General features: G+C 39.1%; 1 protein-coding gene across 1 annotated transcript; it reads right to left on the reverse strand.

Moving 5' to 3' along the window:
* Positions 1 to 772: 772 nt before the first annotated feature.
* LOC306751292 (cadherin-related family member 1a) lies at positions 773 to 12,022 on the reverse strand (the record flags this gene model as incomplete). The annotated part of the gene is made up of 17 exons (XM_079234853.1): positions 773 to 1,282; positions 3,080 to 3,334; positions 3,762 to 3,990; positions 5,075 to 5,142; positions 5,795 to 5,959; positions 7,019 to 7,171; positions 7,365 to 7,568; positions 7,650 to 7,750; positions 7,856 to 7,934; positions 8,019 to 8,162; positions 9,263 to 9,379; positions 10,284 to 10,370; positions 10,477 to 10,566; positions 10,843 to 10,893; positions 10,988 to 11,133; positions 11,460 to 11,555; positions 11,962 to 12,022. 17 exons carry the CDS (start codon positions 12,020 to 12,022, stop codon positions 773 to 775), a joined length of 2,556 nt encoding a protein of 851 aa, XP_079090979.1.
* Between the last annotated feature and the right edge of the window lie 3,332 nt (positions 12,023 to 15,354).

The following is a 15,354-nucleotide window of genomic DNA, read 5'->3' on the forward strand; positions in this document are numbered from 1 at the left end:
ACTTCTACAATATTCAACAGGGACATTTTCATATCTTGTCATACATGCATATATATATATATATATATATATATATATATATATATATATATATATATATATATATATATATATATATACTGTATATATACACACATTTAAATGGACAAACATTATTTATATAAAAGCATTTTTCTAGATTTACAAAAAAAATGTAAAAGCAACTCTGTTAGCTTGTGTTACTGTGAAAACCTACAGTGGCACATTGTAATCATACAAAATAGCAACCTCTCAGCTTCCAAGCGGCTGCTGTAACTCAGTAAAAAATATTAACACAGGTCCTTTAGCACTTTAAAAGAAGCATGCATTCATGTATCATTCATGCTCCAGTGAGCAAAAGAAAATGTTTTTTAGGAGGATATTTTTCAATGACACCTTTCAGGAAGTTATGCAACGTATGTGTATACACAATAAGTCTTAGGAAACGTCTCCCTGGGCAATTTACACTGGTGCTTCTTATTATGTAATCTTCCTATAGATGGCAGTGTGGTGAATTACTTCCCATTGTACCACACAGACTCAAGCGCTCTCCTCTCTTTACCCAAGAGGAGGCCCACTTGTTTCATATCTCGTCTTAAGACATACATATCTGTAAACCTTCCTTTTACCATTTACTCATGAATAATCTTCCAGGTAGGCCCTCCCTACCAGATCATTACACAAAGGTGAGAAGTCTCGGGCAGTAGAAGAGCTATTGTCAAAGTACCTTTAAGAAGACGTTTGTATGACAGAGTTAATAATAACCTTGGTTGCTCTCAATCATTTTCTGCTCAAGCCTCATTTTAAGCTCCGACACCAGAGCAGAGCTCATATTTCCCTCTTTACGGCGATTCGATTTTGCCTTTTTGGAACCTTTGGAGGCCAGCACACCAGATATGGTTGGGACCGCCCGGGGCCTCTCGTATGGCCGTGTGATACATGGCGGCGGGGGCGCACTGGGAGGGGGAGGCTTTGGCTGTGGGTTTCTCTCTTGGTTGACAATAAGGAACTTATCTGCAGGGTTGCTGAATCTCACAACAGGCATGTTGAAGATCCAGGGCTGCTGTTCTCTGGGTCGCCTCTTAATGATGCGACGTGCCGGCATGATCCGGTTTGACTTTGAGTTTCGCATGTACATACCTGCAGAGATCAAGGCAGTCACTCCTACCAATAAGCTAATGACAACAGTGACCATGCCTAGAGCTTTCATTGGATTGTCCCTACTTTTCAATAAAAAGGCTGCCATAGGGCCCTTGAGAGGAGTCTGTGAAAGAGCACAATAAAAAATTGTTTACATAAAGTCCAAGGGACTGAATCCATGGGATGGCGAAGCATTTGTCCAAAGCATGCATGCATGAGATGGAAGCGCAAAGCACTGACAGAGGAGGCCCAAACAACATGTCTAACACAAATGTGACACTCTCACACTCACATTCACATTCAGTCATCCGTCGTTTTTCTGTTCTACAATACAGGCCTGCTAGTGCAAAGCTAAGAAGGACGCAGAGCGCTAGTTGTTGGGAATGCGTCTGGCAGTGCGGTGCATTAGGATTTCTCTCTGGTGCGTGACTGATGAGGGCTGAACAAGAACGATGACGGCTCAGAAGTGCATATTTGTGAGTTAAAAGTGAGCAAATCCAAGTTTAAATATAAAGAAAAGGGCCTCATCTTTGCCACTTTGAAAGACATTATTGTCTGCGTCGTGCTCGAGAAAAACACATTTTTTGGTCGTGTACAAAATAAAATCAAAAATAATTTTAGAATATCTTCCACTCAAAGATAGTGACGTAAAAAATAAACAAATAATAAAAAAGGAAAATAAACAAAAGACTTTCATTATAATGTTGTGTTTTTCTTTCAAATGTGCTCCAGTGCTCTTTTACAAACAATAGCTAGTCAGTAAAAAAAGTAAATATCTTCATAAAGGTTATAAATAAGGAACGAGGTCCAGGTGACAATATTTTTCACTTCATTCTGCGCACCACTTTGATATAGTTACTCTCAGGGTTGATTCGGGACTTTTTCACCGAGTTACAGTACAGGATGGTGGATATGCAGATTGTTAGTAAAATGAGAGAAGTGACAATGCTGACACAAATTCCCAAAACAGTCAGCGGACGTTTGCTGAGGCCCATGAAGTATGAAATAATTCGACCTTTGATCTGAAAAGCACGATACACAACACAGAAAAACACCAAAAACACCGAGTCATCTTATCATGTAGTGAAGGAATGAGTACATGATGAAAACATAGTCAAATATGTGAATGACTGAAAACTTGAAAGGATAATGCTGCTGTTATTTTATTTTTCATATTAATATCTTAAACAAAAAAACTGTGTGAATGCATACTACTAACAGATATGATTCATGTAGCCATAATAGCGTATGATTATTTATCTGTGCCATAAAACTCCAATATTGTCCAATAGGGATTAAAAACACAGAAGATAAAACCTCAACGAACATAGCAACTGGCATGTATTTAGCAAAAGAATAAATAATAAATGTTTTTTTTACATATAAGTTATAAGTAATTAATGAGGAACAGCCTTTGGGTTGTCAAAATGGGAAAAATCTCTTTGAATATTTAGACAGTTAGACCACTGGCTTGGACCAAAATCCATTTATTAACAACATGTACAACTGCAGACTTTATATATATATATATATATATATATATATATATATATATATATATATATATATATATAAAATGTTATCAATTACTGATTAACATTTAATAAAAAATGCTCGCTACTTTAGTACAACTATGTGTGATGTGAAAGGGTGACTCATTGAAAGATCCACAATTTGTTGTCTCTTCATGGGACTTGATAATAATAAAAGCATAAAAATGACCGTCATTATCCTTAAAAGAATATGAGATCAATGAAGTGTGACTGGCTGAAACAAGGATGCTGAATTAGCAGCTGAGTAGCATGACGACAATGCATATTATCATACGGTAAACTGCTTGAATCTACAGCGCGTGCGGCCTAAAGCTCGGAATAGAAAGCGCTGCCAGCATGCTGCAAGTCAGAGCTAAGTCTTATCTTACCGCCTCTGTGATGTCGATGTTGACCACAGCTGTCGTGCTGAAGGACGGAGAGCCTCTGTCCCTGGCTTGGACCACCAGAGACCACTTGCAGTCCTTTTGCTTGGTGATGTTCTGCACAATCTCCATGGACTTGATGTACGGCTTCAGCTTGATCTCTCCGGTGTCGGCGTTGATATCAAACGCATTGTCAGGATCGGCCTTCATGATGGAGTATTCAATGATGTTGTTCGGGGACTCTGCGTCTTCATCCACCGCCTGTGAAAAGTAGCAGAATGACATTAAAATAGATGCATAATTCGATCATTGGAGTAAGCTGCATACTTGACAGCTAACTTTAAGTCAATTTAGTCAATCAAAAGCCAATTATTTGTTTTTGTAAATAACAAATCAAGCCCAGAAAAGTTCTGTTGATTATGTACAGTAAATGTGGATATTTTGGCTAAAAACAAAAAAGCCCAAAGAAAACACAGACATTTAAAAAATAAGACAAACCTACAACCACATTACTATACCATTCAAATTTGCTCATGGGAGACAGGCATTTTGCAACTCGTTCTACATAGATATGTAGTTTTAATTTCCCAAAACAGCTTTTTTTGCCATAATTATTTATTTAAATGTCTTCCTTAAAAGGGGTTTCATGGATTTTCAGAACAAGGGGAAATTATATCAAATAATGTACCTCTACTTTGACAGGTATACCAATAATCATGGTCTTTTCCAGGAGTTTTTCATCAAATGCCGGAGAGTGGTCGTTCATGTCGAGGACGGTGACAAAGACTTCAGACAGGCTGTACTTCCCCTCTGAATCTTCAGCCTTGACATAGAAGTTGTATTTGGACCTAACCTCTGCGTCGAGGCTGGTCCAGGGCTGCGTGGTGATGAGGCCCGACGACGGGTTGATGGAAAACCTGCAGGTTCAGAGCAGGTGACGCAGAGTATGAGTCATAATCACAGCTGTTCAACATGAGTCATTTACGTCTTAAGTTATCTCAGCCAATGTTGTTGTGTTTGTTTATTTGTCCTGACTGATTGTTTGTTTGTCTCCTGACACTGATTGTATTGTATTGCCATTTCTGGGCAGCTACATTCTTATCACCTTTGTACTTTTTCTAATTCAGGATTATTTACACATACTGTTGTTTGTCTTTCTTTGCAGTAATTGTCTTTATCTGATCTACTTACTTACTACAATTACAACAAATATTACCACAATATACTTGGTTAAAATAACAATTTCACAAATAATCACAAGTCAGCTTTAAAATGATAGAACATATCTTTTGTTTTAATTTATATATTCCTAGATGTTGAAGATTTGGTACAGAAAATATTTGGATACGCCAGACAAAGACGTTTTAGTTTTGTTGTTGTGCCATTTTCCTCAAGTTAACATAAAACAAGTTGATATAAACTGTCACGTAAGTATATTCTACAGAATAAGACATTCATTTAAAGCAATGCTGTGGGTTTGTGCTTTCAAAGTGCTTTACAGTTCAACATTGGGCTTACTGCCATTTTATTCAGCCGCCTCAATTCCCACTGTGAAAATTCACAAGTTACCATGAAACTGATAACTTTCACACAATTAATCAAGTCACTGCTTTAAATCAAGCATCAATTCTCACTTTTCTTTCACTGCTGCCTTGCTTCTCACAGCTGCCATTTCTGAGGCTCCAGCTGTCACATTGCATGTTAATTGGCTCTCCCCATGTGAGACGGGCCTGTCTATTTTTAAACCTCCAATCCAATTAGGAGATTAGCCAGCATCTTGCAGCCATTTTAGAGCAAGTTGTTTGTGTAGCAGAGGGGCCGATCAAATTGTTTTCCTGCTTACGTCTTCTATCAAAGAGACAAAGATGAATCATACTGGGTGTCCTAACCAAACAACCAGCAGTCTTGAGTTATACACATATACAAATGTTTGTTTAGTCTATAAAATGTGCTTTGATCAGACCAAAGCTAAACTGGCCAGAGTGAAAGGTTTTTACTCACAAATCTGATCCTGATCCATAAATCGTGTATTTGACTTCACCCCAGGGCCCTGAATCTGGATCATTTGCCTAGAGGACGGAACAGGACACAGATTAAAACCCAAATACTTATCGCACACACAATAAAGTGTGAAACATGTACACTTTGTGAGAAAGATCATTTACTAATCTGATACATTTAATCCACAATCTGGCAGGCAAAAAACTCAATCAAGGTGATTGAAGGTCCATTTAGATGTTTTTTTTACTGGCGCTGGCTGAGGATAACCAGCTAGGGTCTTAAGCTCAAGTGGGTGGGGCATAGCTATAAGTCTCTTCCTGTGATGAGCGGGGATGGAGGTGTAGGTCAGCATGATTAACCTTGGGGCAAAATTAAGCTTTTTACCCGACACTGCGTAGCTCCGACATGATGCCTGGTTGCAGGACACGCAGACAATATGATGGAAATCAAAAGACAAATGTGCCAATATTTCTATTAATGAAAGTCCTGCCTGAGTTATAGCATGGAGCACATGCCAGAGAGTCACATGGACACATGGATTTCATAATACAGGACCAACAAAAACAAAGCCAGGGAGCAGTGAGCTGTTGTTGTTTTTTTATCTGGTGACAACCTGCTTTCATCTAATAAACCGCACAGAGTAATATGCATATGCAAGATTGTTGGATTATATCATCACTTTGGTCGGGTTAAAGGAGAGTTTAATCATGATTGACTCACCGTTACTGACACAACGCTGGAGCCTCCGGGAGAGTTCTCAGGGACCCTGGCGATGTAATACTCGGATGTGAATTCGGGGATGTTGTCGTTGGTGTCCAGCAGGTGGATCACTATGTCAGCTGTTGCACTGAACCTCTCAGGAGTGTCGATCTCTACCGCCAGCAGCTGCAAAGTGTATTTAAATCAGTGCCTAAACATTTTTATCGAATAATGTATTAATACAACACTATGAGTCACACGAGCAGCTCTGTGAGGCTGTAATGTTCATTGTAAAGCTAAACTGTTAGATATCGAAATTAGTCATAGTCCCCTCATTCTTCCCCGGTTAAAAGATAGTTACAGTGTTGCCAGAGGATGAAAGGATGAGGTTCACTCTCAGTTTGGAGCAAGCTTTGTTGGTTTGGCGTTTCGCTATATTGTGACTCTGTAAGCCCATTTTCGGAGTTTCCTCTGGAATGAGTACAAAATAGCACCCGGTTGCTACTTTTTTTTTAAACGTCCCGTACACAGCAAAAAGAAAAGAAGAAAAAAATAATACAGGCAGAGGGCAATGTCTGCAGATTCAGACACCGCCACACACTTGTGGTGGGTCACAAGTGATGAGTTTATACAGATCTATACAGTGTTTTTGTCAGGAAAGTCCTATAAATTGCACCTTGACATGAGAAAAGATTATTATGTATGTATTATTACAGTTTAGCGTGAAAACATGTCAACATTTGCCAACATGAAAAGTAGCACAGCTAAGGCTAATAGGAATGTCATTAATTGTGAAAATATTTGATTATAAACCACATTGCTGGACAAATACAAATGTTGACCTGATGAAGGTGATGAATGGAAAGTTAAGAGATCACAAAAGGTCACAAAGACCAAGAATGTTGGCACCAATTTTCATGAAGATCCATCCAATAGTTCTGGAGATATTTCAGATAGATATTTTTTGCCTTTAAACATCCTATGAGCCATGCCCATAGCGTTTCTAAATATAGATCGTCAATAATTTTGATTAATTGTTAAATAAATGAAAGCTTTTAATTACAATACTCTATTTTATATTATTGTAAACTGAACTTCTTAGTTTTTTTGGCTGTTGGTCGGAGAAAACAAGCAATTTAAAGGCATCATCTTGGGCTCTATGCAAAGCAAATAATCTGTTCATAAAATAAATAGTTTCAGCCCCAGATTAAATATCTGAGTCATGAGTGATATATGAAGGCAAACCTTAAAAGAGAGTGTTTTTCCCTTTTCATAGTCGATGCCAGATGTGTCTTCCACAATGATGGTCACCTGCGCTTCATTGAGGACCGTCTGGGGAACCACTCGCAGCACTCGACTGGGCCCCACTAGTCTCAGTTTAAATTTAGCATTTGCTCCCTGCAAAGAAAAATAAACAGCAGAATTTAGAAACCGTTCATTTGTAAAGGAAATAGCTGCCTAGAAAAACAAGAAAATGAAGATGTATCAGACTGAGGATAGCAAACCTTGAAGAATAAAACAAATATATAATAAAAAAAGCGGGAAACATCTGGCAGATGTGTTGATGAATGCAGTGTATGAATAAATGTACCTGATCTGAGTCATTGACGGTGATTTTAAAGCCTCGCAGGATCTCCCCTGCTGGAGGATGCTCGTACATGGTGACCTGAAAGTTGCTCTGTGGTCCGTTCTGTCCGTAAAATGTCGGAGGATGGTTGTTGAGGTCCACCACCCGGACCGTCACTGTGGTAACGTCGTAGTCCTGCTGCTGATCGTTAGGGCCTACCTCAGACGCCTGGGTTCAAAAATACATTTATAAGAGTGTAATTCCAAAGAAATAGCTGTGAGTAGAGTGAAAGAAGAAGAAAAACATTACCTTGACTATAATTTCATATAATTCATTTCTCAGCAGAGTTGGATAAGTTGACAGGGAGATGCATCCACTGGTGCTATTTATGTCAAAGACATCATCACTACCTGAAAGGTAATAAAAGACATGCTGTGAATGTGTCTGATCAAACGGCTGAAAGGGTATAAAAGATAGGTCAACATGGATTTCATTTATAGATGCATAGTTTTTACCATTCATAATGGAATATTGTATTGGGTTAGGGTTGCCTTGATCTCCATCTTTAGCGTAGACTGTGAATATTTCAGAACCCTGGAAGAAAGACAATATAATTAATCTTATGCATACTTACTACATTTAATTCGCTGGTGTGTAAAGAATAAGAGGAAGACTTACAGGAACTGAGACTTCATAGACGTAGCCAAAGTAAGGGGTCCCTATGAAGGATGGAGGCATGTCCTGGGCATCGAGCACATTGATTGTCATGGTGGCTGTAGAGGTCAACACCTGTTGCTTCCCCTTGTACTTTCCACCTCCATCCTGGAAAAAAAACAGTGAGGCAGAAGGAAGAGTTAACCCATTTTAGAGTGTTTATAGTAAACCTTTATCCATTGTGAATAAAAAAGTCTTGGTACAGGAGATTGAATTCAGATAACAGGCACAGACAAGGTTAGATATGTGATATTTGTATAGGCTGTCCCCGCTCATAAGGTAATATCTGCAGCATTGAAGTATTTTTGAAATCCCTTTACAGAGATTGTATTTTACAATGAGCACTTTCCCTATTTTGCTAATCTAAAATGATATCATTGGAGGCAACAAGTAACCAAATGTCTACCTCAAAAAGCTTTGATGATGTTCTGTAAACTAGCTAATTAGAATTACAAAAAACTAACTGAATAAAATACAAGCAATACATACTGCAAACTGCGCCTCAATACTTCAATACTGGGACGCAAACCTCTTAGCATGTCAAAATCAGTATAATTGGGAACAGTGGAATTTGTAATTTAATTTGCATGGATTTGTTCATTATATAATTTTGCTTCTGTGACTTTGAAAGATGCTTTGAGTGGAGAAAATGCTGCAGTGTGTTATTCTAGTTTAACCATTAGTGAGTTAAACAGTTTACTCTGATAGTACTGGTTGGGTCACAAATCTTCTACGATCATATATTTTATCATCGATGCAACTTCTCAGTGTCTGATTTCTCCTTGAACAAGCATTATTACTCACACTGGAAGCAACACTGTCGACACTTCACCAGACTCCCGTTTACTTCACATACTGAGATTGTGGAAGTTCAGCAAAGTGTTGGTGTTCAGAAAGCATGTTGGTGTTCAGAAAGTTAACTCGTGACTGAACTTTTCATGACCTTCGGCCGACAGCAGATGTGTCGCTGAGCTGCCCGACTTTCCTGCTGTTTGTTTTATGCGTGAAATGGTGCAGAGATCAATCTCAGCCCTTTAGAAACGTTCAGTTTTTAGACTTAACGTGTCAAAGAGCAATGCTCTTGGACAAAGGTTGTTGTGGTTTTGGATAAACTATAGTAAGCTGCTGCTGCTCACCGCGTGAATGTGTGTTTTAAGCCCCTGTGAAGACAAACCCAAAGACAAAAGCTGGTATGTGCGATGTCTCACCTTTGCAACCACGGTCACAAAGTGAGTCGGCGTGGTCTCGTAGTCCAAAGTCTCACCAGGTTTGACTCTGAGGATCCCGCTGTTCCCATCGATGGTAAACTTGGCAAACAGTGAGGTCTGCTAATGTATAAAGCCACACAGCCACAGTAGCAGTGTTTAAAGGAACAGTAAGCACAGTTTTTAATATCTCACAGTTGACACATTAACAGTAACAACTACTGTGCTGTCAGCTGTTGGCCTGGACCAAACCTAATCTCCTATTTAGCCTTCAGTGCCTTGCTCAAATGTAATTGAAAATTAATCCCCTAAAGTAAAATCATTTCCAGACTGCTCTCTGGTGTGAGATTAATCTTTCCCATACACGCTGTCCTGTTACTCGAATGCCCTTTTCCTCCCTCCACATGGCAGCACAGCTCTCATGATGTCAGCCCCAGAGTGTTAAGGCCACACCAAGACAGTTAATTGTCACGTAGACAATAATGGTGCCGTTGTTATCATAAATAACGTGTTTTTGAATAAAAAAGCCTCAATAAAAGTGTGTGTGAAAGGATTTGAGAACCGAGAGGATAAACCTGTTGGAAGACTTCAGGGTGCATCCCATTGTGTAGGCGTAAAGCGGTCCGGAGATGTAGGCTGGAGCTAAGCTACAGTAAATGTGATTACTAACATTTTACAATCAACTCTGACATCAACTGTAGGTCATGTGCAAGGAGGCTGAAATAAATTAAAGCCTGGGAAAAATGTTCCACCTAATTCCTGAGTAGAGATAGATGCGGTAGTCTGAGCAAGACAAAATAAAAGGACGAGTTACATTTCGGAAATATTTGGTCCTAGGTGTGTTGCAAATTTGGATAATTATCTTCACCTGAGTAAAAATAAAGATGTAGTGCTTATCAATTAATTAAACTCTGAGCCTCCTCAAATGTAGTGGGCTAACAAACGCAGAACCGCCTTGGGCAGCTGCCTTGTTTTAATTCAGATGCATCATTTTACGAACTAAGGGCGCAGCTGTAGGGTATACCTGTAAATAATATGAGACGCTGCCACCTGAGCCCATATCTCTATCTGCTGCTTGGACTCTGTAGATGCTACTTCCGGGAGCTGTATCCTAGAAGAGGCAAGAGATTATATAACCGCAGAAAGTCCTACAGAGACGATATTTTTTTTGTATTTATCATATTATATTGAGTTTATTTATATGATATATACTGTACCTCTGGGATGTCAATAATGAAAGGCAGATTTTGAAATTCAGGTGGTTCATCATTGGCATCGGTGACAAACACTCTAACTGTCTCAACAACCTGAAAGCAACAATACACTGAATTATCACGACTACATATTTCACGACTACATCCTTTCTCAGGGATAAACGACTAAGCAAAAGTGTTCAGAAAAAGAAAATTGTATAAATACATTAGTCTCTGAAACACAGATCTTATTACATAGGTGTAGATGTTGTGTATATTTTGTGTTTTTCTTTCACGAGCATATTGTGGTGTCAATGATTTGATTAATACAGTGACTTCAATACAATAAAGTATAAACAAAAATGTATCACAAGAAAAATTGAAACTTACTTTATTGCGACCATCTGTTATGCTCACGAACATTGAGATTTCAGCTAGCTTCTACAAAGAAAAGGTGAACATCGCTTTGAGCCACATCGGTGACAAATTTAAAGCAGGTTTTTCTTCCAAATAAGAGTCTCATCGACAGACTCACCTCTCTGTCGAGCTCCTGAATCAGAGTCACCTTTCCGGATTTGGAGTCCACCCCAAAATATTCTTTGGAGCCCATTTCAAAGGTCAGACCATATCGCACTGGATCTCCCTCTGGATCTGTACCATTCAGAATGTATATCTGTGTCCCTATGTGGTGAAAAAGGACAGAAAAAATTAAGTCAAACTAAAACATGACATTACTATGTTGATTAAAACCACGTGAATCCTCTTTTTTCAGTTCTTCTTATTTTTATTCGGTGTAAATGGCACGTCTAATACTCCAGTCACCTGATGAGCCACCACCCATATTGTTTTTCGTCCGGTAAATCTTGACGTACGTCACAATCCAAAAGGTATTAGTGATTAGCTGGCGCCTCAATACGAGTGTGATAATTTCATCTTTACACCTACGCCTGAAAAAATAATACCTTACTGAAATTAACAAGACCTGTAATTATTCAGATGTGACTTACCAACTGGTGTATCCTCAGAAATGCTGCACAAGGCCATATTCCCATGTGTACTGCTGGGTCCATTGTCATAGAAATACGGAGCATAGTCCGATTGCCCTTTAAACAAACAAACATGCTCCAAGTTATTTGAGCCGAAGCAACTCTATATAGTGTATACATCTGAAAAAAAATCACAAAAGCCACATAGATTTGTCAATATGTTGTTCTAATTCTTATGGAAAAGCTTCTAGAATTAAGACATAAATGTTGCACTCACTTGCTAAAAAGGGCAGGAGCAGAAAGCAGGGAGTAGGAGGAGGATGGAAATGAATTACACATATATTTGGATGTAACCTTCTATGATCACAACACACACATGCTATCGCACATTGAGATGAAGTACAGGCAGCATGAGCAGTCTACACTAAGAACCACATGCCCTCTGTGTGTGAGAGGATTAGCCAGATAAGATCAAGGCAAGAAGTCCTAATCACACACAAAGAACACAAAAAAAAAGCCTTACCCAAGGTAAAGTGAAGCAGGAGGACAAACAGTAAAGCGCGCGTTTTCTTTTCTTTCTTCATCCTGGCGGGGAGGCACGGCTTGGCTGGCTCATGTGGAAGGCTTGGTGGAGGGAAAGCGAGCAGCTAGTGTCGTGCCCTTCTGGAGGCGTCTCGGCAGCTCAGGGGGAAGAGGCTGGGGCAGCTTCTCAGCCACTAATCCAGTGACGCATCCCTTCCCTACACAGACATCTTACACCGCACTGCTCGCTTTTTGCATTTTTGTCTGAAGAACTGCATGGAGGGATGAGTGTTCAGGTTTCACACAATATGGTGTGATCATCACACCTCTGCATACATGAGAACATGTACATCCTATTAACACTGTTAACAAATCAGCTTTCTGACATAGAAAACTTACAAAGACTTCTCCTTTCTAGTTTAGTGTTTGAAATCAAGATGCTAGCATTATATTAAACGCTAAAACTCCAACTTATACTGGCAACCCTTAAACAGCCTCTCTGACTTTCTTTATTGTTTAATTTCCTAAATTAATACGCTCTGCTTTTTTTTTGGTATATATTGAGTATTTTTCATTCCTGATATTTGTTGTGTCTTCTATGTGACTTTGCTTGCTACTGTGACAAACTAATTTCCCCTTGGGTGTGAATAAAGTATACATCTATCTATCTATCTATCTATCTGCTGCACATTAGTTTCTCTTTGGACATATGGCACATTTGCCTCCTCTTGCTGATTTTTTTAAGGGTTTCAACAAACTCATTAGTCACATGTATCGAGTCCCACTGGCCTAAGCTTCCTGCTCTCCTTGGCAGCTCGCTGGACACAACAGACCTCGGCTGCACTTGTGGATCTGTGATGCACTTACAGCCAAGAGGCTTTCTATGGACTCCACTTTCGCTGCAAAGCCCTGTGACCTGTGCATCGCTACGCCTCAATACAGAAAACAAAGCTTTAGTCAGCATTATAGTTTAGCTTAAAGCATGTTACAGAAGATGTTTGCCACGCTCACTGTCTAAATCTATGAGAACTCCTCCTGCTGTAAATCACTTGCAGCGTAAGCAGGTCAAACCAGACCGCTGCTCTCAAATTCAAAGAGTTGCAACCCCAATAATAAACAGCTGATCTGATGTTTTTTTTTAAAAAGAAGAAAAAAGGCTAAAGTAGAAAACTGATGACGTTTTGATCTTGCAATCATGTCTGATGACGGCCAAGAGCTCGAAGCGTCATACTTTTCATTGTTTATAAGCAGGTGCCATGCGAGTGCACACTTTCCTGGTGTTTCTGCGAGGTGTCTAAGCGTATTGAATTGACGTAGAGGTGCAGACTTGTGCCCTTCCTACTTTCACAGGTATGAAAATAGTGTCTGACGCTCAATGACACACTCATGCTCTCACCGGTTGGCAGCCAATGACAAATCTGCTCTGTTCACTAAAATAAACACAGAATCCATGGTCAGTGTTTATAGAGCCAGTAGAAAGTGCAGACAGAATAACCTGATCAAAGATTTAAGGCAGAACATGTATGGAAGAACTCTGCATATGTGTATTATGCAAATAGAAAAATGCTTAATTTCAAGAAGACGTCCTGCATTCAACGTATTACTTAAGAAAAAGTACATTATCATCAGCAAAATGTTCTTATGAATTAATAGTACAAGTAAATATTAAGCAGAATGTCCCCTTTAGAAGTGTTAGTGTTGATTAGAATATTATTACTGATTCATAAACAAGAACACAATATTTCTATGTTGTAGTAGTTGAAGGAGGTAGCGCAAATTTGATTTAATTTATTTTCTGATGGGTGCTTTAATCTATAATAAAATTAGTAAAACATATTCTATAATCAGATCTTTCCACAGAAAAACTGAATCTGGTCTCACCAAAGTCTGTGAGATTCATCCTCTGGCGACCATGACCACGTGTCTAATAGTTGTTGAAATAATTCAATCTTTTTTTGAGAAATGAACTGATTACACATTGTTCTCTGCGTGGTAATGCAAGACAAAGAGTTCTGAAAGTGGGGAATTATAACCATACCCATTTTTCAATGTCTACTGGACTCTCTTTCAGGCCATCTCTCTCTTCCACACACAAACATAATAATAACGTCTACATTAAGCAAATCCTTGGTCCCTAACCAAATATTGGCCATCAATCCAAAAAGGGCTGCCAGAGAGCAACTTTTATCCCCAGTAATGCCAGATCTCCACATGCTGAAGCTTTCCCCAATCTCATCCATTATTGCCCTATTTATCTCTCCCATCTGCAGGTTTTCTCCCCCCGATACGCAGAATATATGAATCATACGTGTGCTAAACGTGAACATGATCTGAGAGATTGAAACACTCCCTGGCAGCTGTTTGCTCCATGTGAACGTGCTTTAATGGAGCACCTGCATATTTACAGATGTTAGCATCTGTTGCAAGTGCCCTGGTTTGGAGGTTTAATTTTAGAGGAGCAGCCAGATGGTGGACAAGAGGATTACTGCACTAAGCCTTTGTCATCTGCTGCTACACACTGCCTGTTTATAAGGTGGACCTTGCCGGCCCCTCATAGTCGGGTCAGAGCTGATGACTAATGGTGACACATGTAAGTTTTGGCTCATGCAGGTTGTGGACAAAACTTTACACCAACATTTCCTCGCACTGACTTGAGCCACAATTCATTGTTTGTGTTTGAGTGGTATTGCAGGTTACTGAACTACTTTGTAATGTTAATGGAAGCCACATGAAACTCAATGACTGCTACCATTAGACTCTTTTCCTAAAATCAAGTGGATTATAGCATTGTTGGATAAGTCTATTCTTTCCAATATTATTATATTACGAATGTCAGCAATCAAGTAGACATGTTCAACTAGGATCAATGCAATTTTATGAATATTTGGCATCGTTCTATTGTAAATTACGTGACATTCCAAGAAGATAATTGACGTTTAATAATTGATTTAAGAAATTATAAGAACCAAAACTCTTTTTAGAGTCCAAGTGTGCAAATATGTATTTCACCTAAAGATGACAACAAATATGCGTCCCATCATTTGTGTTAATGAATGTTATTACTATTTATAGCTGTATACCAGGTGTTGTTGGTGTCATAGAAGCAAAAGCAACAGTGTGACTGAACAACATTACCAATGGCTTTGTTCTATTCAAGTGTCCCAGCAAGAAGAGATAGAGAGCCTGCACGCACAATAACAGGACCCTGAAACCGAAGCAGCTAAACAGAATCCAGCAATCATTAATGGTAGTAGTAGTAGTAGTGGGGCTCTTCCTACTGTGACATGTCAAAATGTATTCTGTGAAAAAGTGAACCAATCTCTGACAGCTCCGATCCCTTTTCAAAATAGTTAACAGCGACTTCGGACCAAATAAACTTTTCACACTTTTTACG

The sequence above is a fragment of the Taurulus bubalis genome (assembly GCF_910589615.1).
Source record: "Taurulus bubalis genome assembly, chromosome: 2".
NCBI classification, from domain to species: domain Eukaryota; kingdom Metazoa; phylum Chordata; class Actinopteri; order Perciformes; family Cottidae; genus Taurulus; species Taurulus bubalis.